At 36.1% G+C, this 23037-nt stretch overlaps 4 protein-coding genes and 1 long non-coding RNA gene across 10 annotated transcripts; 2 read left to right on the top strand and 3 right to left on the bottom strand.

Annotated features, from left to right (window-relative positions):
* Positions 1-8288: 8288 nt before the first annotated feature.
* Positions 8289-11620, bottom strand: LOC128258719 (uncharacterized). 6 transcript variants are annotated; one of them, XM_052990527.1, is made up of 3 exons: positions 11314-11620; positions 11164-11260; positions 8289-9713 (listed from the first exon to the last, which is right to left on the bottom strand). In XM_052990527.1, the coding sequence occupies exon 3, from the start codon at positions 9705-9707 to the stop codon at positions 8706-8708; it is 1002 nt and encodes a 333-aa protein (XP_052846487.1). In that variant the 5' UTR covers positions 9708-9713; positions 11164-11260; positions 11314-11620; the 3' UTR covers positions 8289-8705. The 6 variants fall into 6 exon arrangements, with proteins under 6 accessions (XP_052846487.1, XP_052846484.1, XP_052846488.1 ...); XM_052990524.1 differs by lacking the exons at positions 11164-11260; positions 11314-11620 and adding an exon at positions 10181-10232; XM_052990528.1 differs by lacking the exons at positions 11164-11260; positions 11314-11620 and adding an exon at positions 10188-10227.
* A 534-nt stretch (positions 11621-12154) lies between these two features.
* Positions 12155-12637, bottom strand: LOC128258726 (uncharacterized). The gene is made up of 2 exons (XR_008267989.1): positions 12507-12637; positions 12155-12438 (listed from the first exon to the last, which is right to left on the bottom strand). It is a non-coding gene; the product is annotated as an uncharacterized LOC128258726 (long non-coding RNA).
* A 2318-nt stretch (positions 12638-14955) lies between these two features.
* On the top strand, positions 14956-16125 carry LOC128258722 (uncharacterized). The gene is made up of 2 exons (XM_052990533.1): positions 14956-14974; positions 15040-16125. Exon 2 carries the CDS (start codon positions 15044-15046, stop codon positions 15905-15907), a length of 864 nt encoding a protein of 287 aa, XP_052846493.1. The 5' UTR covers positions 14956-14974; positions 15040-15043; the 3' UTR covers positions 15908-16125.
* A 145-nt stretch (positions 16126-16270) lies between these two features.
* Positions 16271-17719, bottom strand: LOC128258723 (uncharacterized). The gene is made up of 3 exons (XM_052990534.1): positions 17415-17719; positions 17312-17347; positions 16271-17111 (listed from the first exon to the last, which is right to left on the bottom strand). Exons 1-3 carry the CDS (start codon positions 17637-17639, stop codon positions 16530-16532), a joined length of 843 nt encoding a protein of 280 aa, XP_052846494.1. The 5' UTR covers positions 17640-17719; the 3' UTR covers positions 16271-16529.
* Positions 17720-21024: 3305 nt separating this feature from the next.
* LOC128258724 (alpha-ketoglutarate-dependent dioxygenase alkB homolog 7, mitochondrial) lies at positions 21025-22822 on the top strand. Its single transcript, XM_052990535.1, has 4 exons — positions 21025-21184; positions 21255-21448; positions 21511-21678; positions 22254-22822. The coding sequence occupies exons 1-4, from the start codon at positions 21124-21126 to the stop codon at positions 22611-22613; spliced, it is 783 nt and encodes a 260-aa protein (XP_052846495.1). The 5' UTR covers positions 21025-21123; the 3' UTR covers positions 22614-22822.
* The last annotated feature ends 215 nt before the right edge of the window (positions 22823-23037 follow it).

Raw genomic sequence — 23037 nt, 5'->3', positions numbered from 1 at the left:
TTTTTCATACCTTTTTTATGCGATCTTGATCTCGACCTTCCGATTCACTGGAATATTCCCAACTAAAACCACGCGGAACTTTCAAGCTAGAGAAGAAAGCAACATCGACTCTTGAATCGATTCATCGATATTTTTTTATTTTTTAGTTCGATATCTTTGAGAGACGATTTACACGTTGGGTATTTTCCATGGTTAGGGTATTCCCTAAACGGGAATACAAATTTAATAATTTCAGTAATTCAAAAACCTTATGGTTGTTGAATGGCTGAAAAATTTGTTCACTAAAAGATCTTACAACCCTGTAGTGTACTAGTGTCGCAGAATGTTATATAAAGTAAGGGAGCATAAATAACTTATTTTTTGGCTACGATTAGTTTAAAAAATTAATAAACAAAAAGGAAAATGAATCATGTTCTTATATCAAAAAAATTTAAAAATAAATCAGTTACGGTATTAAAATTTTTTATGATTCACCAGGAACAATTTTGGGTGGTTTCAATAAATAAATTAAATTAAAATATGTTTGGACAAACTTAGAAATTTGGTAGTTGTTTAAAATTTGCAGCCTATATTAATTTAGATATGTACATACATACATATAAAGTTTACCCGAATTTAAAGCCAAAGAGATATCTGTGTCACCCACGTATAGGTTTCTGCTTACGCATCAATATACAACCATAAATAGTTTGTTTATTTGGATGTCGGTCAGTATTAGTTTCCAACAGTGCGGAGTACTCCAGCCCTTTATTGAATGCTTATGCAGAAATTGCATTCATAGCATCTTTTTAAAACGCAGCTTTTTATTGTGGAAGATATATTTTTAATGGAATAAAAGTTTACGTACCAGTTTTTTATGTAATCCCATTTTCCTGTAAATATGCAACTACTAAATAAATTATTTTGTGATTGAAATTCAAAATATAGCCCTATTGTTCTACAAACAATTTTAAACATTTAATTTTTAATTCTAATGTATTTTCAAATTCTTTGAGTGGGCTCAAATATTCAAACAGATTCCACCGCGCAAGAGACATATGTGAAATTCGCAACGAGTGTTGGCTGTTTGGTCAACTCAAATATAAATTATCGCAAATATGTTTGCTTCAGTGGACCACTTGGTGGTCAACACTGCCCATTCCATGGTATGTCAAAGACATCAATTCGTACTGTGTCCTGGGAAATCCGGTAGTAAATTTTGTGGTCCTGCCCCGGTCCTAGACAATTGACCAACTCCATTGTTAGACGGTCACCGCCCACCCAGCTGTAAGTAATTAGGAAATTTGCAAAATGTTCCATTTGCCGGACATGAATCTGCAAATCTGACGTTGTCGTTGTCGTTGTCCTTGCTGCCAGTCCTCGCATCCCGACGTTGGAAACCGAAACCGCATTATGCACACAGACGATTCTCATTTCCCATCGAACACTTCGCCAAGGACTGTGTTTGCAAGACAAATAGCAGTTAATTATCACACAACTCGTCCTTTATCCGTTTATAATAATTCATCTTGGTCAGCCATTACACACTTGATATTGATATTTGACCATGGTCTTCGATATTTACCGATAGCATTTGGGTGTAGGATTACAAATTATTCGTTTGCTAAACTGGGCGCTATGTATGCTGCATATAATTTGGGGATTTACCATTAGCACCAGCTAACAGTAGAAATATCTTTATTAAAACCAAACAAATTTGACGCCATTTTTTTTTTAAGAAACTAAATATTTTAAATCTTTAGTTTAATTATTGAGTAAATAAAAGTAGGCTATAGACATAACGAATTCAAAATTAACACGTATCGTATCGGTGTGCGTAAATGGATACCGAATGCCCAGCCTCATAGATTTGAGACCGCCAATAAGTTATTGGCCCAATGTTTTGGGCATGTGTGTTCTGTGTGCGTACTACTTGAAATTGATTTACTTTTGCTGCAGGCCAATTTGGCACGCTCATTTGGCCAGCCAATGACTTGGCTTGTAAGAGTTGGCCAACAGAACACGCTCGTAATTAAGCGTCCCCGGAGTGTAGTTAATTCTGTGGTGCCATAAATTTGACTTTTGTCTGTGTTCCAATGTCTGTGAATTGGGTTATTTACGGGTGGAAGCTGCATTTGTCAGGTGAAAAGGAGTATTGTGGGTTGAGAGCAGCTAGCTCAAGGCGTTTTCATAATCAATTAGGTACCGACTTGGCCAAAGGTTCTTTGAACCTAGCTTAAAAGAATATTTCGCCATTTTGGTCAAGACATATGAGTTTAATTTTAATTCATGTAATTTGATGAGAAAAGTTTGGGATATGGATTTTTGTTGTGAAAACAACAAGCAACTTAAATAAATTATATTTTGAGTAAGCTTTTCTTTGCTGCAATAACCAACAAATCCAGTTGACTTTAATTGACTGGTTATAAGAGGCCTACAGTTGTGTTGGCTCATCTTAAAAACTAAACATTATACAAAATATGGCCTTTGGCAGCATTATTCACCGCTTGAAGTTTGAAATATCACATTCCACATCGTTTTTATTTCTCCTTAAACTGGAGGACATATCAGTTCTGACAATTTCCCCATAAGAGTCACCACATCACGGTGGTAATTTTTGTTACGGTTAAGAACTTGAAGACAACGCTCTTACACACTTTTCTTTCGAGAATAGGAATGACATTGTGTTGAGAAGAAGATGGGCTGATTTTTGTTGGGGGGAAACTGCACCATCAACAATTTTTTGTTGTTTTTCCGCCTCCAAAGTGCATTCGGCAAGGAAAAGATGCTACAGGAGCCGCCCATTATCACCATGTAAGCAATGGTGTAGGTGCAGAGAGAAAAAAATATCCGCAAATTTGTCACAAAATTCGTAATACCAAAGTATTTCACTCCTATTGATATTTTAATACAAAAAAAATTGGATGTTGCGTTAAAGGTGGTGTGCACTGTATATTATTGAACAACGTATTTGAGCAACAAATCAATAAAAATTCAATAATATAAAATTAGGCAAAATAGAAAATCCCAAATATTAAAGAGATAAAAATTTGACGTTCTGTTTTTTCCCCGTACACATATAGCTGTCTAGCTGTCGACTTGTCCATCTTCTTGGTCGTTACATAGAGAAATATGACAATCTGCGACGAAGTTAAAATGTGGGTGGAAGGAAGCCGGGCTGAAGGACTCCGGCACTCAGGTGCGCACGTCTGTGGACAACATAATGGCGGAATCGAGTTGGGCAAAATATAACACCCACGAGGGAGAGAAAGGATTGAGGCTTTGGTGCGAGACAAGCTCATGCAAGTATTCATAAGGAAAATATTAAAAATGAATTACCAACTCTGACATACGCAAACAAGCGCAAATTCCCAGTGACACTTCGCGAGGTTGGGAGCAACCCAATCCCACCCACTCAACTGCAATGAGAAATTCTACATAGTAGGCAAAGTGTGTATGATTATGTAGTACTCAAAAGTGCTTGTGTGTAATCTGAGCCCAACGTTGTTTGCCAGTTAACTCTTCGTCGCGTTGATCTTTAAAGGGGTTTTAAACTGTTTTCAAATTTAAAGGCGAAACTTTTAAACTTAACTTGTTTGTCTATTTTTATTCCCTTGCAGAGGGTATTATAATTTTAGTCAGAAGATTGCAACGCAGTGAAGGCTACATTTCCGACCCTATAAAGTAAATACATTCTTGATCAGCATCACTCGAGCAATATTAGTTGTTAAATATTCCAGAATTATCATATCATATCATGGGAACAATCAAAATTTAAAACAAAGTAAACTTAAAAAATATTTAACTACTCAATTTTTTATTTTTATAAAATTTTTTTCACGTATAATTAATTTGATAGTTCAGAACTACGATTTTAATTTTATTCAAATCGGTTAACTGATATATCTGCAATAGGAACGATCGAATAATTAAGCTTAAAATCATCATAGCTTCAATGCTTTGAAACCTATATGCATATCAATCGAAAATTTTAAAAAGTATTTAATTTTTGCAATAGCTGCAATGGTATATAAACTTCGGCTTGCAGATGTTTGCTTCCTTTCTTGTTGTTACTCTTTTAAAAACGCAAAATGCAAATTTCACAACGAAACATATTTTCATTTGAATTTACATAGGTACAAAAAATTTAAATGCGAATTTCTGTCAACATTTTTTAAAAAAATTTGTTTTACATATTTATTTGAATTTGTGTTTAAATTTAACTTTAGTGAGAAAAATAGTTTTTCATATCATATTTAAGCAATATGGTAGATTGCAAACATTTAAGACAATTTAGAATATTGAACCGATCAAAATTATTTTTTATATGCAAGTCTTTGTGATAAGTCTTTTATTAACGAATTAAGAAGAAAGTTATTTTAACATTGAAACCACACTTATCATATGACTATTATTTATATTTTGTTTCGACATTCCCAAAATTTTGGCAAATGAGGAAGGCACAAATATGTGACTTTAAGAATGATGCCAAATCAAATTTAATGTTTTGGATTTCCTTTTATCAGTCAAAAGCTTTGCATTTTCAATTAGGCGAACATCAATGATTTTCTACAAAGCCAAAGAAACAGTAAAGGAAATAGGGAGGCGCTTATACAAAAACTCATCCCCGTGAAGACGGTTAATTTGCTCATCTTCTCCTTGGCGCGTTCGTGCACTCGCTGCGCATCCGGCGGAATTGTATACGGCCGTAGTCCTTTGCCGTTCATGCATGACCACGCCAATGTTTTCGCTTTCCATTCGGTTATATAGCTGCCATTGCACAATGGGCCAGAAAAATAATTTTTTGGCCAAAAAACTGGTATTTCATACTTTAGGATAAACAAAAAGGACTAAAATTTATGAATTAATTTTTTTTTTTGTGTCATTATCTACCTTTAAATAATTTATAAAGTACATTTGTTTTGAATATTTTTTTAATGTTTTATCTGTTCAGCATTATCAATTTTAATATTCTAGTTTGTTACTTAAAAAAATGTAAATTAAAAAAGTTGTTTAAAAAAACTATCACAAATTCCCTCAAAATATGTTTTAGGCCCAGTGTGCATCGCTTACATTTCCGCTTCCTTCTTTGGCAACTCGATGACGCTTTGGGGGGCCCTTGGAGTCCGGAAAAAGGCAACATTTTCGATTCGATTTTTTGCCAATTGCCCGAGACTGTGTCCCGTCGGCGTATGACGAATACGTTGTGTACGTGCCGCCGACGTTACTCATACGCACCGTAGGACTCGCCCGGCATCCCAGCTTACACGTCCGCGAAATATTTTGAACTTGAAGAGCACCAGCCTTCCAGCTCCCAGGGCGATATTTGTTTTTCGCTTTTGCATATTTTGCGGGCAATTTGGGTAAAAGGATTTCCACACCCTGCAACGACGTCTCCAACTTTGTGGCTTTCGTTTTCCCATAGAGCGGCTCCCTTTTTCCACAGCGCCTCAGCAAATCGCTCACGTAAAATATGCATGCGTTTCCTCGGCGGTTTTCTTTCTCAAGTGCCTGCAATTCAATTACATTTCGATTGATTTTCGTGTTTGGCCCCGAATCGAGGCGAAACCTCTTGGTCTGGTTATGCATGGGGCGTGTTTTTGGGCGATTTACGAGCGTGAACCGCCATTTTATGTAAGTGTGGTTTGCCTTTCAAAATACGATTTTTTACACTTCAGAAAAACCGATTAAGAAAATATACCCACAGATTATTTTTAACATGCTCTCGACTATAAATCATATCTTAAAACAATCTTGAATTGATTTAAGCCGTAAAAGTTACTATATTTTGATCATTCTTTTAAACTTTTTTAGTTTTTCTATTTACCATTACTAAATTTCATTTTCTTAAAAAAAATATTGCTTAAATATCAATTAAACTAAAAAATTGGTTTAATATATCCATAACATTTAGTACTGTTTTTTTTTTTTTTGTATTTTCTTTGCTTGTGCAATGGCGTTGTCTAATGAAATTCTTGCCCTGAAATTCACTTCTATCAACGTTTTTATTGCAGATGGCGAGACAGTTGAAATGAAAAGCTGAAATCAGTGATACACAAAGCAGAAAAAACCATTGAAATTGTAAATGATACACAGATGCAGATACGCCAATAAATGTACCAGCATATATGTATATACGGTTTAATGGCGAACTCGCAGATTGTTCCCTTTAAACAAATAAAAAACAGGCAGCACGCCGAAAACCAATAAAATTAAATGGGAAAAACGAAAATCCAAGTTGCTGTGAGAGTGGGTCAATTGGCGAAGGCGAAGGCAAATCAATAAATATCTTGGGAAAAAAGGAGATACTGGTTGGATTTTTGTTAAAGCACCCCCTCATTTTAAATTATCAGGTGTTTCTATGATAATGATTAAAATCCAGTGCTTATCCCCATAATTAACCAATAAAGCCTTAAGAACAGCAAACAATTTAATCTGAGAATTCCAGAATGCCTTTTCATTTAAATGAATTCATGCATTTAAATACATTTTCCTTGCTGTGCCAGTAAAACACCGAACATTTGTCCAAATGAATTGATGCCTCAATTATCTAAATGACTATGGCACACGTTTAATGGTTCTTTGTGAAATAAATAGTCCTTCGCATGCTGACACATTGGGGTAGGCAAAGTGTGAATCAAGGTACAGGGAATCAATTAAAATTTGAGAAATTGTATCGCTAGCACGCCCAAGGCTATGTCAGCACATCGTGGGCCACGTTGAGAATCCTCCAAAATACACCCACGGGACCCATTCACTCTCAGAACGGGCCAAAGTGAAACCCAATCGCATAGATACATGTGTACATTGCAAACTTGGTTTGTGTTTTCAAAAGTACGTTATGTTCTTGGTCGGCAAACTGGGATTCGCCTCCATCATCCATACCTGTGCACATACAAAGTGAAACATTTGATGGGGAAATGGAGGAGTCAGCTTGCATCCCGTGCAGATTTAGATATAGACTGACAATGTTAGTGCACGCAATAAACTGTACACTCACTTCAAAGATATTAATAAAACAAGGGAGTTTTGAACCATTTTTATTTTTGTTTCCCTATTTGTGCTCAATATTTTTCCTATTGCGAAAGAAGTTTTCAAGTAAAACATTTAAACAGAAATAACGTGTATTGGTTTGAGTTTTGTTCGAATTATTTTTCCAAGTATTAATTTGAGCGTTTCGGAATCTAAGACACATACTGAAATTATATAACAAATCTTACCCATTGCTCAAAGAATTTTTATTTACGAAAATGTTTTTAACTGGCATACGACAGCAATCAATAGGGCTTTTAAATAATTTAACAAGCATAGAATTAAAATAGAAGCGTTATAAATCTATCGGAGTTCCAAAATACAAAAAAAAATATTTTGCATACTCATATAACACCCCCAATATCTGTTGTTGCTGCAATTCAATTCAAAACTTACTTTATAATTACTTGTTTATTATCAAATATTATGATTTAGGCGTCTCTTTAAAGTTATGAATAAAAGGGAGGCGGAAGAGATTTAACACTCGAGTTTCGCGCTGAAAGGACTGTGCAGATGGCAGGCCAAAGGACTCGGAAGGGCAGACAAGCGGTCATAAGATTATTTTTACTGGTGACCCGATGACCGTAAAAACGAGCGCCCGCAGCAGCGACTCTGCGGTGGAGAACATTCGCTACATGCGGATATCCTTCATCGGAGCTGAAGTTCCATGTCCTGGCTGGCCATGTCCACCAATTTGCTTTGTTGTCGCGGCAGCCCGTCTGCCGTTTTATGAACTGCGAACTTGTCATCCGCCTTCGCCCTTTTTCAGCACTTGCCTTTATTTTGGCAGCGAAATGGCGGAGGTTTAGCTTCCCTTCGATGATAAAAACAAGGCTGCGCCCATAAAATTTTACGGGCTCCTTAGGACTGCGAGGCGGTATCGGTATCGCCATCGAGTTCCATATATTGTTGAACACTTGAAACTAATGCCTGATTGACACCATCAAAGCGCAGCGAGGACACGGCGGAAATTACAAAATTTAACACTTTATGTGGTTCTTGTGGATACTTCAAAGCATTCATTTTCAGCGCAACACTCCTTTTATGACATTATGGGAAAGCATAAAACTTATATTGTGTACTTGGTTCTATTTTAATAGTACGATCGAATCGAGTAGCCACAAGGAGCTATATATTATACTATATATTATATATTTTCTTTTTTTTTTCTTAAATTTACGGAGACTTAAAACTTTTAGAGCTTATTATATTTTTTTATTAAAAAAAAAACACATTTTTATTTAATTATTAAAACCTTTAAATGTTGTCTACAAAAAGCTGGGAAAATAAAAAAGGTTAAAACTACATGTGTATTTAAAATACAAAATGGTACTTTTGAGTTTTGAAACTCTTGTAAAAGCAATATTTGACCAAACCATATTATCGAATTCAAGTTTTAAAAATTACTAGAAGGTTAACCGTGCAATTTCCCAAATAATTTGTTTAATGATCTTTTTTTTGCAGTCCTACGGAATTGTATGTAAAAAGTTCTTCAAAAACTTTATATGAAAACCTTAATATTTTATGAACATGGCGACATTTCTTCCTATTTATTTGCTTGTTAGTTGATATACCATATTCTTGACTTCACTTATTACTTTTTGCACTGAACAAACTTGAACATATGATATGGTATGGCATATAAAAACAAAGTGTTTGTTGCTAGCTTGTTTCCAAAATCTATGTTCTTTTTTTTACAAGCCCCCAGCTGACCAACCAGATGATTGGCCTTGACCTGGTGCCATTAATTTAGATCTCATGCGATCCATGCTGGTGCCCTGCAAACGGACATCCATAGAGATTGGCATATCCTGCACCTCTTCTTTCTTTTCCGGATTCGATGGAGCTTTGAATTTCATGTTGATGGTTTCGCCACTCAGTGGATCATCGATGGACTTGGCAATGGAACGCAACACCTCACTCACATTGCGTATACGTGCGGGTGGTTTCTCTTTGGGTGGATCTGGATCGGGAAGTGGTGGCTCCGCTGCGATTTGATCAGACATCTTGGAGAATCTGGCGTAAATCTTGTACTGATTGAGATCGAAGATCTTCCCTTGATTGGTGCACTGTTTAACGGTCTTTCTTCGCTGCTTTTTGCGTTCGCCAAAGTCTCGGGTAGTCGCACCCACTGCCACCAGGGCGATGTGGCTCTGGCTGTGCTCCAAGTGGAAGCCATCGCTCTGGCAGCTGCTGATCACAGCCCGCACCACCTCGGAACAGTCCACTCTGGTCCCAAGCAGATTAGACAGCGCAGAGGCAATCTTCTGAATATTCGGGGGATCAAACACGACTCTGGCGAGCGGAGTCAGCAGAATCTTGTGGCGCGGATCATGGTAAACTGGCAACAGGGCACAAATCTTCCTAACCGCCAGCAAACCCGCCTGCTTAAGAGTCAAATACAGCTTGCCCCCACCCAATCGAGGCTGTCCGCTGATCGGTTTCTGGAAAGTGTACGTGTAGATATAGACACATCCGCCGCCGTTGAAGACCAGGCGCCACATCTGATCCCTGCCGCTCTGCTTCAGCTGCCGCATCCTGGGACCCAACTCAAAAATCACCCGATTGGCAAAGTCCAGGCTCTCCGTCATATACGTTCCCGGGCCATCTCGAAAGTCGGGGCAAATCTCGGCAAAGGTTTCGCACAGTAAATTAAAGTCGAATTCTTTTGTACTTCTTCGGGAGCCGCTAGCCATTATTATCTAAAAACGAACGAGTCAGAGAATAATTTGAATCGGCCTTGTATTTGTTGTACACAGATAGAAAATTTCATAAAATATATCAATAATATATTTTAGAAACCTAAATTTAATTGTTTATCAAAGATTCAAAGTAAAGAAGTTTCAACGTAATAATATAATAAATTTTGTACATAAAATTTGATGTTTTTAAAGGAAAATCACGGAAAAAACCAAATCGGTTATATGCCACCAACTTCTTAAATGCAGAGGTAAAACAAAATAATTTTTGAAACAAATTGCAGTTAATTATTTTATACACTACACTATAAATCAAATTGAAAATTGAATTTTCAAACGGTGTTAAACAGATTTTTTCTGGGTACTGCTGATCTCGCAGAAATCCTTGTTTGTAAATATGAATATAAGTTGAAACTCTGTTTACAAAGAGACTTGGTTTCTGATTTCAGTAAACACTTCTGGTAACGTGCTTTATACAAGCAAGAAATGAAATATTGCGCAGCTCCAAAACGTTTGACTCTCGGATAAAAACTGATTGCAACTGTTGGGTTGCTACTCAACCGAACTTGATATTTGGATGGAAACTGATCGAGAACGTTATCGAAAATAATTTATATAAATCGATTAATGTGTATACAAAAAAGTTAAATTAAAAATCGTATGTCCCTTTTTTTTATTCACACAGATTACATAAAAATTAACAAATTGCAGAGGGTGTAATAATTTCAGTGAAAAGCTTGCAACGCAGTGAGAGAGACATGCGACTCTATATTCTTGATCAGCATCACCAAGAGAAACAATGAAAAATTCAGCGAAAAATCGACACACACTGGTCAAAAAACATAGGAAATCTAAATATTTTTTACTTAATTTAATTATTTTTTCGCTTTGATTGCGGATCTTGGTTATGTTAATTTTATTTGGAATTTAGTATAATAGCTAAGCTTTTAATTTACATTTTAAACATATTTAACGTAAATAAAATGCATTTAAATCAAATAAGAACTAGTATCTAATTTTGTACACATTAGTTTAATATTTAATTTAAATAAGCATTATACAATTTTTAGTTCAATAGATGTTTATCTTTACTATTCCATTTTGTATTTAAGCTACTACTTCATTGCTTTTATACATAAAGGGACGTAAAAATATAGTCGTTTTATAGAATATTATATATTTGTTATATCTGCAAGGGAATATAGTCGTCGCATTGCCAAATTTTGCACCTTCGCTTATTTTTATTGATTTGGATTTACAATTGTTGTTTGACATTTACAGTTTAATAACTATAACAGCTTTTCTGATTTCCATTTTTTATTTTTGAACAGCCTCAGTGTAGTAAAAATTCTTTTATAAAAATAAATAAAGTTTAATGGTGAAATGTGTTCGTTGCCACACTGGGTATTAAGAAGAGTAAGCAATGTAATCGAGCTTCACAGCTTTTACTTACCTGCCTGGGGGTATATTATGTGGCCATGTGTGCAATAACTTGGCGACAGGCGACGGGCGACAGGACGAGGCTGCTTTTCACCTTCGAATTTAATGAGCTTCCACGGCACGTGATTATTAGGCGAACGGGCGTACGTGTAGGATTCTTTACCGAAATTTCCTTTCCGGCTGGTTACAGGTGCTGACAATTCCCCGAACACACGCCCGGAAAAGTGCTCTCCTTCGCCGACTTAACCACATCGCATCCGCATCCACAATGGCGCACCGACATGGCCACATGGGTGCGATTCCGTTGTTTGCCAGCCGTCTACCGCACATCTACACATATTCAAAATTTTTACCCAGCTCCTTTTAAGGCGAAACATAAACAATTTTTCGCGACGCTGAAAAACTTTTAACTCGCTCGGTCCGTACATTTTCCACACGTGTTTCTGCATCGGTTACCTCCACCTACATAAATAAACGCCATCAAGGTAGAAAAAATATAAACAACATCTTCTTTTGAGCTTGAAACACAGAAATTCCTTTAAGAAGTAATAGGTGAAGCTTAAAGTTAAGGCTTTATAGCTGAAATATTATATGGATGCAAATAAACTTATATTTGAGTGTGAAAATAATTTATAATTTCGATCGCAATTCTAAAATTTCAGAACACGGCTAGACTTTGCTTTGTTAAGTTATAAATGATACGTGACAAATATGAGAAGAAAATAATGTTATGCTGAAATATTATACTCAGCAGAGTGTAGGAAATAATTTTTTGAAATTACATTTCATTCTTTCAATTCTCAATCAGTTTATTTTTATGAAAAAAACAACTTGGCAAAATATTCTTTTTATTTCTCAGCTAACAATTAGCACCAAAACTTTTTGTTCATAAAGAACTTAACTTAAAGCCTTAGATTACAATCAAAGAACCATTGGTCAAAAATAGCGTCAAAAGGAAAACAAATTTAAGATAATAAATAAAATTAACTGAAAGCTGCTTCATGTAAAGCTGTTCAAATTTTTGATGGAAAATTTATTTTATTTAAATTCACTGGATGTCCAATTCCAAAATGTAGCTTCTCTTAGTGGCCCCTTCTAGAATCAAACATCTTGTGGCCTAGATTTTCAGAAACACCAGCGAAATCAGTTTGAGAGTTGATCACGTCCATCAGTGAGTCAACGATCTCGTCCAGGGTGAGTGGATGTCCATTGGCCACCATTATGGCCAGGATTAGGGGTGCTAAAATGTCGTTGTAGCACCCGTCCATTGTACTTCATCCGCCTGCAGCTGGGTATTGGAAATTTAAGAAAATAAAACACTAGTGCTCAATTTGGAATTCTCGATCTCTGTTGTACTCATGTGTATTTATGACATCTCGGCTGACAAGCCCTGCAGGGCTACTTCTCAATATCTTGTCGGGTTTCCACATCACCACCGAGTGGGGTTTGGTTGGGGGAAATTCAATTTGAAAAAGTGTCACTTGTCAGTTGGTCACAGTCCATTGTGTTGCTCTTGCTGTTTTCCACCCATGCTGTGCATTTTTTGGTTTCGATATATCAATACCACGAAATAGGGCAGGCGATGCGGGGATGTGCAGATACATTTCGTATGCAAATTGCTCGCAAGTCTGAGACTGGCAAGTCAATAATAAAAAAAGACGACCACCCATGCCGCAATCCACATATACATGTACATATACATATGCAAATAACGCCACGCCCACACTGCCCACATCCAGCAGAGGTACAATCTTCAGCTTATTCCATTTCATCTAAATATTAAATAATCGGTTGTTTAACAATCAAGATTTATGCACCTTGTAATCTATAGTGCTAACACTATTTTTAGTCAAACAATGTTTAAACGTACAATTGTAATCCATCTATGGAGCAACCAAATTAGTCGTACTTTCAAATACCTTTGAAAAAGAGTTTTTTTTTTACTGGTATGAGTTATTTCGTTATATAAACTTAAATTTGTTTTTTTGGTTACCAGAAATATTCTTAAAACAAGTTAATTTTCATTTTATCTTTATTTATATTTATTTTATATTTATTTAATTTTATTTATATATTATATTTATTTATTTATATATTTATTATTTATTATTTATTATATTTATTTAATTTTATAATATAAATTTCTATAAAATTCCAATAAGATTTTAAAATTAAATAAATAATAAATAAGCTTAATTGATTTTTTTCTGGAAATAAATTAACTTATTTAGACTTTTAAGTAAGAAGCAAAAAAAAAGATTTGACAGAATATTTTTGAGAAAATTTCAATTGATTGATTTAAAATTTTTTTCACATAGTACACTCTATTTTAATTGTATTTTAAGACCTAGTATTAGTAAAAATATATATTGGGAACGAAGCTACAGCTGTTCTCTCAAATTAAAAAAAACAAACCAATCGTTAAAGTAATGATAAATTTTAAAATGAACCGAACCCAAAGGCAAAATCAAATGTTTTTACAATTTTATAATAGAATCTAGTTGTTCTGTACGATAGTAAAGCAAAAAGGTACAATTAAATTACATCTAATTTGGAAATCAGACCTTAACTCCAGCTAAGAACTCTAAATGACGGTGGTTCCCCTATTCAGAGATCGCACTTAATACTCTAAACTTTAATAAAAATTATATCTATTTGGGAACTGTTTTGATTTGCTTTGTATAAATTGTATATTTATTTAGCTATTTTTCCAGCCCTGTTTGAATTACAAATACAAATGAACGACTGTGAAGTATCGGATACATTCATGTGTGGTTGCATTTGGTTGTGGGTGTGATTCTAGGGTTGGGGTTGTGAGATTGCATACGGCTTTGTTCGCTGCCCCGATCAGAACTCAGTCAGTTTTTGAGTCTTTTGCAAACTCGACCTAGCGCTGAGTTGTTTTTGTTACTCCAAAATATATCTGTAAGATAAATATACACACAGTGCTGCGTTCACACAAATAAAAGTGCGTTTTAAAAGTATTATATTTTACGCCCTCGATAGATTTATTAAATATATTAATATCATTAAAGTGATGAATATGAATTTTACTCTAAATTATTAATTTAAATAATTCGTTTAAGTAGTGTCCCATTACAATTATATTATTTGGTATAGATGCTTGAAGACTTCATGTGCGACTCTTTATTGTTCTTCATTGAATTCTGTAAACACAGTGCTATATGCAAGCAAAGTTAAAGTTGATAAGCGTTTCGGCACGCAATAATAATTCGATACGCCTGAAAGAGAAAACCGGCAAGTAAACAATTTGAGGCAAAACGCTGACTTATGTGCATGTCTATATAAGTACAATGTACATATAATAGCAGTCGGAATGTCTATAAAGATTACGAAATAATACCAAAATCCAATATTGTTTAGCTTAGGAATATATGTAATGATTTAATGATTTTCCTCCTTGTTTTGTGGATATTTAATTATTTAATTTATTTAATGATATTTCTGTAATAATATTCCAATTAAATGTGATCTAATTTAGTTTTGAAATAACGTTGCTGAAACAAAAGGAAATTTGTGTGTAGAAAAGAAACTTGAGCACTGTTTCCTACAAACTGAACGTGTCTATTTTTCACTTTTGTATTTACAATTACCGAACGAGCTGTAAAAGATAATAAAATTTTAGTATTAAAATATGTTTATATATTTCCATCATTTAATTTTTTTTAAGTTTATTCAAAGCCTTTTGCATAGATAAATTCTATTAAATTAAGCTCAATTACTTATGTGCAATAATATTTCTAACTCTTTTGATAATTAAGTCGAATATCTACAGTTCGAAGTTATCTTATCTATGGACAACGGTCAGTTTAAGAAAATTGGACTGTATATAAAAATACTTACCTTTAAACAATATACTTCCTTGCAGAACTATGTCTGAGCCCAAGTTAAAATTCGTCTTCGACTTCGAGAAGTTGAAGCAGACGTTCGGCGAGCTCTGTCCGGATTTCAAGGAGGAGCCCGATTACGAGAGGGCCACTGTTAGTCGTCGCTTTGCCCAGGAGGTGATTTTCACCTACAGCAAGGAGGCCGCTGCAGCCAAATCCAAAAAAAAGGACGTGTCCTGGTCGATGCGTTTGGATGTGGAAAATGAAAGCGGGACTACCATTCGCAGCGAGGTAAAGATCCAGACGCACTGGGTCCGCGAACCGCCGCAAAACCAGCCGTTCGTGATGCGGGGTCTCCTGCTGTTGTCCTTCAAGCAGGCCAGTCTGCTGGCGGTCGAGAAGTATTGCCAATTGGTTCCCCACCAGGTGAAGCGGGGCGAACTGGTGCTCACTCCTCTGGCTGGAGCCGTGTTCTCCAAATTCGAGATGCCCCAGCTGGCCAAGGCTCTGGGCGAACCACTTGACGAAGTCGTGGTGGCCGTCATCAGCAGCTGCCAAACGGATGGCTACTATCTGGAGCACAGTCGCTGCCACATCGCTTTGGTGGCCCTCATCAAGACCGTTTCGGATCTAAAGATGCGGGCCTCCATCGTCAAAAAGACCATCAAAATGTACAAGCTGCATGGCAAGGATTTTGACATGGACAAGTTCAAGGTTTGGAGCACTTTCCTAAGGAAGTCGGCTCCAGCAAAGCGCCGGTGCGACAGCGATGGTGATGATTACGACAAGCTGGTCGAGCAGGTTCTGGCCTTTAACATCAACAGCAAGGAGGAGAGTCGCAAGCAAAAAGTTTCGATGAAGTGTGCAGCTAATTTTCAGGTACAGAAATCAGGAACCGAAAAGATTTGAGGTATCCAAAGATTTTATATTTACAATGAATACGGACTTAAAACTCTACTTGAGACTGGCCAAGCCATTCTTCTTCACATTGAACCAACCAACTGTAGCAATCCCCAACGAGAATAGTTCACACGTCGCAGTACAATATTCATTAGATACTTTCAGTCTTTTGTATAAACATTTTAAAATTATCTCAATAAAATTCAGTTCCTTTCGGTTCAATGTAAGTCTAGTTTTTTCTTTTCCTAGCTTACACTTTTAAATATTTTCAGCAGGGGTTAAAACTTAACAAAACACAAATTAGGGTTGAGCGCAAAAAAAATAAAAAGTTAAATGGGGTTATGCCTTTTTTGTATTATATTGTGCAAACCCACTTCAGTATCTGAACATATATTCATACATTTTTAAAATTGAATGGCCAAAGTAACTAAAAATATAATTTTATAATTCTCGAATATTATTGGAAGTTTGTAAGATGGCACATTAGTTATCATCGATTGATTAACCCTAATTGTTCTACAGGTTTATTCATTTTACCCTGTGATTTCGTCACACAAGCCTTATAATCTTCTTATAATAATTTTTGGAAACAAAACAAAAGTGGCGTTTTCATTTTAAGTGATGGCGGAAACTATTTGGTTTTCTCAGTTGGCTTAGGCTTACGTTTCTGGTGCAAAACCATCGATAACTTCTGGCGTTCATGCTCTAAATGCGTACACAGACCTACGGATTGCATAAAGAAATCCTTGGAATGTTGAGGATGTTCCTCTTCTTGGTTCTTCTCTGTTGGCTTGGTATTGGAACGAGCCCGTTTAAGAGCTGCTTGCAGGTTGAGACGACTTTTCTTCACCTCCGGATTGGTGTTTGAAGGGGGCGGTGGTTTCGGAGGCTCAATAGCAGGTGTTTGAACATCTACGCCGGGTTCTATACCGTCTATTATGAAATACTTCTTAAGCAACTGGCTCTCAGTGGGTCGCTCCATTACGAATTGCGGTCTTATGGAAATTTCCGGGTCAATGATGAGCGGCACAATGGCTTCACTTACGATTTCCCTAATCACCAGTTCGTTGGGCTTAAGGTCCTGCTCCGTGAAGGCCAAGCAAAAACGATCTATGTCGTCCTGGAGGCGGAGCACCAAGTAGTTACATTCCGCATTCATTTCGTACAGCATCTCCTCCAGTTCATTGATGTAGTTGTTTTTGATCACGGGATCCTGTGAGATGGGATAATTCTATTACAAAACTTTAACTTTTACATATCATTTCAGAAAGGACTACAACATTATAGCCTATGAATCAGAGGAACATACAGTTATTTCTATATGCAATCGCTTAGTTATATTGGTTTAAAATGTGTTCATTTCATACATATACTGTGAAATACGTTCTCACAGGATAACAAACAATTACTTACTGCATCCGCCTGTGTTCCGAAAACACTAACGATTGTCTGCAAGAATCGAAAATGTATATTTAAAAGAAGGATGTTATGGTGCATAAATATATGATTCACATACCTGATGGATCGCCAGATGGGTTTTCATGGCCCTTTGGCAGTAGGCAATATCGTTAACCAACTTCTTTGGCAGTTTGTAGAATTTTCGCAAATAGTGGTCGAAGAATCGTTGTACATGTAAATCCTTGCTTGGCATTGAATCGGATCTACGCATTTTCACCAGAAAGTCTTTGATTATCTCATAGCGCTCCTTGGGCGTGAAATCATTGAAATTAATGGCCTCCATCACATGTGAATAATATGTTTTGCGTTTTTTTATTATTTGTTTGTTTTGATGCCAGAAATTGCGGCTTCTTGATTAGTAGTGTTACCAGAGTATATAAAGTCGGAAAAAAATATTTAGTGGTAATACTGTGATTTCGATAGAAACTTATCGATCGTTGGTTTTTTATTCATTTATCGAATTCAAATTGAGGTCTAGAGTATTGGTTTTGCTAAGATGTAATCCTAATAATTTGAGATAATAAATAAAATAATTAACTCTTTACTTATTTTAATCAATTCCAACTAGCAACATTTAGTACAAATTAGTCACAATTAACACCTGCTTTCTACTAAGATCAGTGAATTTATTTAATGGTTTCTTGTGTTTAGCGCTTGAAACTACCATGTTGTGACCTCTGATGACCGGTAATTAATGGGAAACCCCAATTTACGACCCGAGCAGGCACAGCTGTCAACCCAGGCTCAATGCTGTGTTTTGGCAGTAAATATGATTGATAGTGTACGGCTGCGGCTGAGTTCTGTTCAACCATGTGCGTAAATAAATTCATTACTATTTAATTATTCACATATTGATCACTCACAAACGTGCCAAATTTATGGGAAACTGTGTCCATTTCAATTAAGCATCGCAGCAAGTAAATGAAGAAATTGGAATTTATCGAGTGGTTTAAATGTTAATTTTCTTCAGTTGTTTCGAAACATTACAATATGCCTTTTGATTTCACTAAAAACCTACATACATACATTGTATGTAAGAAAACATATATGTATGTAGACAAAGTTAGTCCTTACGTTTCATAGATCTGTTCTGCACAGCTTTTGAGGCTCCTCAACTGCCAACTTTTGTTTTCCTCCTGTTTTGCAATATCCTCCGTCAACTTTAAAGCTCTTTGGCCTGGCAAGAAAACTTTTGACCACAAAAGGGTCTGCCGAAGGAGCTTCATAATCCTCAAAAGGCTTTGGCACTGCTAAAGCAACCAGAATACGCAACAAATCTTGGACGGCAATGGGTAACGGCCAAAACAGATGCAGCTAAAATCTCATCATAAGCTCTTCCTTGGCCAAATCTAAAGTTGGCTTTCAGCTCAAGCATATTTAGAGGCTATGCCTTGCGTTTTCCTGTCTCTCGGTTTTACTTCAACATTTAGTTTCTCGCAAAGAAATCAGAGAAATTTAATTTTGGTCTGGTTTAAGAAAACTTCTAATTGAGTCAAAAATGTTATATCGGGTAGTTATTTATTTATTAATTATCAGCGGTACAGTTCATAGAAATAGAAGAAAAAGAGAAAAGAAATTATTAAAAAGAAAAAAAATTAGTTATTAAAATTAATAATAAAAATACATCGAACTAAATAATATAGCACCAGTTATAATATTGTATAATTAAAAAAATGAAATATTTCGAACTATGACGAACGCAAAAATTTTAGTATAGAAGTATTGTGCGTTAAGAATTTATAAAATATATAGTTATATTATTAATAATAAATAAACTCAGTAAACATTAAATATTTTGACATTTTATTTAAAATTTAAATGTAAAATCTCACTTAAATTATATATGTGAGCCGAAACAATTCTGACAATTGTTCGGGTCAGGGCTCGAACTTGAATAAAAGTTAAATATTGCTATGGGAAGTTTTCCGGTTAAAGTTCAAAACATTTTTTTATTTTTATATTTTGCTTAAATTAAATTAAATCCTAAATTAAGTTTTACCTATTTTGTTTTCTTACATCTTACGAGGATTACGCTTTCCTGCAAAACAGGTAAACTTTTTATTAGTTTTAAATTTGTTCTTAAATTTGATCAAATTAATTTACGTAAACAGTTCCATTAAATGTGTTTAATTTAAATAATTGTGTTCATTTCGATCAACTTTCCTCCCAAATTGTTTGCATGTTTTATTGTCCAATTCAAGGGTCGTCTTAAATATCGCAAAGCTAATAATAAAAGTCGTGAGCGAAGCACTCCACGTACTTCAGTTGTAATGGGAGTCTATATAACTGATGTCTCCTGAATGCCGGGCAATATTCATCTTGTGACTTCAAAGGACGGGCGTGGCAACAATAGATGGGCCAGGACAGAACAATAGTCGCTGTTATCCTGGCGATGCCATGGTTAAGGAGGCACTTTTTGGGGCTGCAAAAAAAAGGACGGACAAAAAAGGACACTGCCAGCACCTAATGGTCCGTTGTGGTGTCGGGTGTCGGTGGACCTGGACCTGGTCCTGGGCTGGTGTTGTTGCCGGTTATTCCGGCCGGAACAGTTGCACGCGGAGCCACCGACAGTGGCCTCATTTATCATTTACACACCAACGCACGGGAAAACAGTCTGAACATGGCCAAATGATGGGTTGTTTTGTTGGGGGGTGGATGGGATTGGGATTCTAGTGCCGAGCCCCCGCGGTAGAAATTCCATTAACGCTTTATGTCGGCGCATGGGCACATCGGTCCCGTCATTTGCATTGATTAAATCACTTTGCGGTCGGTTCGGCAAATGGTTTTAAAATCCCCAACCAACTTTCCGCTCAATTGTTGCTCGCCCCTCTGTTTTTATGCACTTTGCTGGCGTCCTTCTTTTTTGGGTCTCTCACAAATTTCCTTTGTTTTTCGTTCGACTTTTTTTTTTACCCGAATTTCTATTCATTTCTGGTGGCACGTTGTGTACCCATATTTCCAATAAATTTCCTCTGATGGCAATGTGGATTTTGGTTCGTGAATTTTTCAGTGCTCAGAGGGGAAAGTGAAAATGTAATTGGTTCCCAAGCGAAAGTGATAAAATTGCAACGTTTGTTCCATCAATTTTGATTCTACGTTTACGTATTTGTACCAAAAAAAATTGTTATATTTTAAGAGGTATATTATGTTAAAGTTTTTAATCAAATCAACAAATATTAAATGGAACCATTTTGCGGACGCATGCATTATGTCAAGGATGTAGAATAGCCGGATTAATTTGAATTCCATTCCGGCGCATCCTTGAATGGAAACCAACTGGATTCATTCACTCCAGTTCCATGCTGTCGGCAACAGGCTTTCAAACAATTGTGAAACTGTACGAATACGCGTTGAAAAAGCTTGAAAACAAAAGCAAAAGAATGGTTGATGGTTTTATTACACATCTTCCACAAAGGTGTTTATGTGTGCAGGCCACTGTTAAAGCAAAAGAAAATAAAAAAATTCAAAAGCGCCTATGGCGCAGCGCATGCACAAAAAAGCATATATCTATTTAGCCAAAGGAGTGGAAAAATATCTAGAAACAAGATAAAATTAAATGACAATTAAAAGTAATTGCATTGCTGAGTGGCAGAATAATTTATTGCCCAAGGTAATTTTTGAAATTAACGGCCGATAACTGATAACAGATATCAGTGACAGCTAATGACAGTCGACGGGGTGGCAACGCCTGGCCATTATCAAACAGCTGTTTGTCGGAATTTTTTGCAATTGCACGTAACTTTCAAAACATTAATATTACCTGAGAAATGATAATCCTGTGTAGATGCTCGCCTATAAGACAGATTTTGAGACGCTGTCATCGACAGGGTAAGTAGAAATAATAAAAACTTGATTAAATGGTAAATAGAGCATTTTTTTGTAAATAAACCACTTTTAGCGGTTGAAAACAGCAGCAACAAGGCAAATTTAACCGCATATTTGGGGAAATGGCCCGAAAAAGAGCAGCAGGAATTCCGGCAGCACATGCGCATCATCACGGACTTCATCAGTGAGACGGAGGAGCAGCAGCTTCATGAGGAAATCGAACCCTATATAAGCCGGCTGCGCTACGAATTCGATCACTGGGACGATGTGGGTAGAGATTATATATTGATATATATATAGTGTTCAAGATGAGATTTACTAACTTGCAGGCCATTCACGGATTCCGGGAGACGGAGCGCAAGAAGTGGTTCCCCCAAAACCGAGAAATACTGGAACGCGTGCGCCAAGTCGCCTTCGATGGTGCCATTATGCCCTACGTCCACATCCTGGATTTGGCGCCTGATGGCGTTATAAAGGCCCACGTAGATAGCACCCGTGTAAGTTGAGAAACATCATTTTCATGTATCATACAAATTTTTTATAAAATTAATCTACAGATAAGATTATCTAGATATTCGCTTTTTTGAGAGCATATAAGACTTACATATCTTTCTTGGTCTTTAAGACCTTCCATACAAGAATAAATGTCATTTGAATAAGTAGCTATGTTAAAATTGAATAAGTTGGTAAAGAAAATAGAACACCATCCCCCAATTTCTTGGTAAAGGTAAAAAAAGATATTTATTTGTTAAACCCTTATTTGTAAAAAAGAACTTAAACTTTGGTGTTTTCTATTTAAAGACATGTTTTGTTTACTAATTGTATAGTTAATTAATTATTATGAGCTAGCATTAAACGACTTGACTTTGGCCCTTAAATTTTCTTTCGCAAGAAACCTTTCCCTAGAAATTAGACAGAACTGAAAAAAATGTAAGGCAAATCACACCAGCCTAAAATTTGTAGATAGCATACCCCTATTTTCTAGCTTCTGTCAGCCTTTTAGCAACAAAGCAAACCATTGAATAATTTATGTCACAAACTAATATGCAATGCAATCTTTTTCCCTTGTTAGTACTGTGGCACCACAATCTCTGGGATAAGCTTGCTGAGTGACAGTGTCATGCGACTTGTGCGCACGGATGCCCAGCGTTACCAGCAGAAATCATCGGGCACTGCTGCAACAGAGCCGGAATCGGAATCGGAATCCAAGGGGTCAGAACCCGATGCAGCTTATCGCCATCAGCCGAAGGCGTCGCTGGAGAACAACTTCTACGCAGATCTGCTGCTGCCACGTCGCTCCTTGTACATAATGAGCCACACGGCTCGCTACAATTTCACGCACGAGATACTGGCCAAGGAGCAATCCGAGTTCCAGGGCACGCTGGTGCCGAAGACACGTCGCATTTCCATCATTTGTCGCAACGAACCCTAAGACTATCATCTATTGTTGTCGGAGAATGTATTTCGGTGCAGCTGAAGTCTAGATTTATATTTATTTTTTTTAGACATTTGAACTTATCCAAAGGTTATTTTCGCAGACTATATTTATATAAATTGTACATAATACTTAATAATTCGGGTAAGGGAACTTTTAAAAAACGATAAATAAATCCAAAGCATGTACAGTAATTTTAGTTGCTATCCTAAAGTTAATTTAAATTGATTACTTATTTATTTTTATTAAATTTCTGTCCAAGTTTATTTAATTTTGGTTTTTTTGAGGTTGATATTGTTAGATCTGGAGATTATATTCATAAAGATACATAAGGAATAAACTTTTCAGAAATCTTCCAAATTTTGTTGTTTCAAATATTTAACCAATTTCGACAACTTATTTACTATTAATAACTAAAATT

This window comes from Drosophila gunungcola (genome assembly GCF_025200985.1).
Source record: "Drosophila gunungcola strain Sukarami chromosome 3L unlocalized genomic scaffold, Dgunungcola_SK_2 000003F, whole genome shotgun sequence".
Classification (NCBI taxonomy): domain Eukaryota; kingdom Metazoa; phylum Arthropoda; class Insecta; order Diptera; family Drosophilidae; genus Drosophila; species Drosophila gunungcola.
The sequence above is the reverse complement of the archived record's forward strand: the minus strand, read 5'-3'. Positions and strand labels throughout refer to the sequence as shown.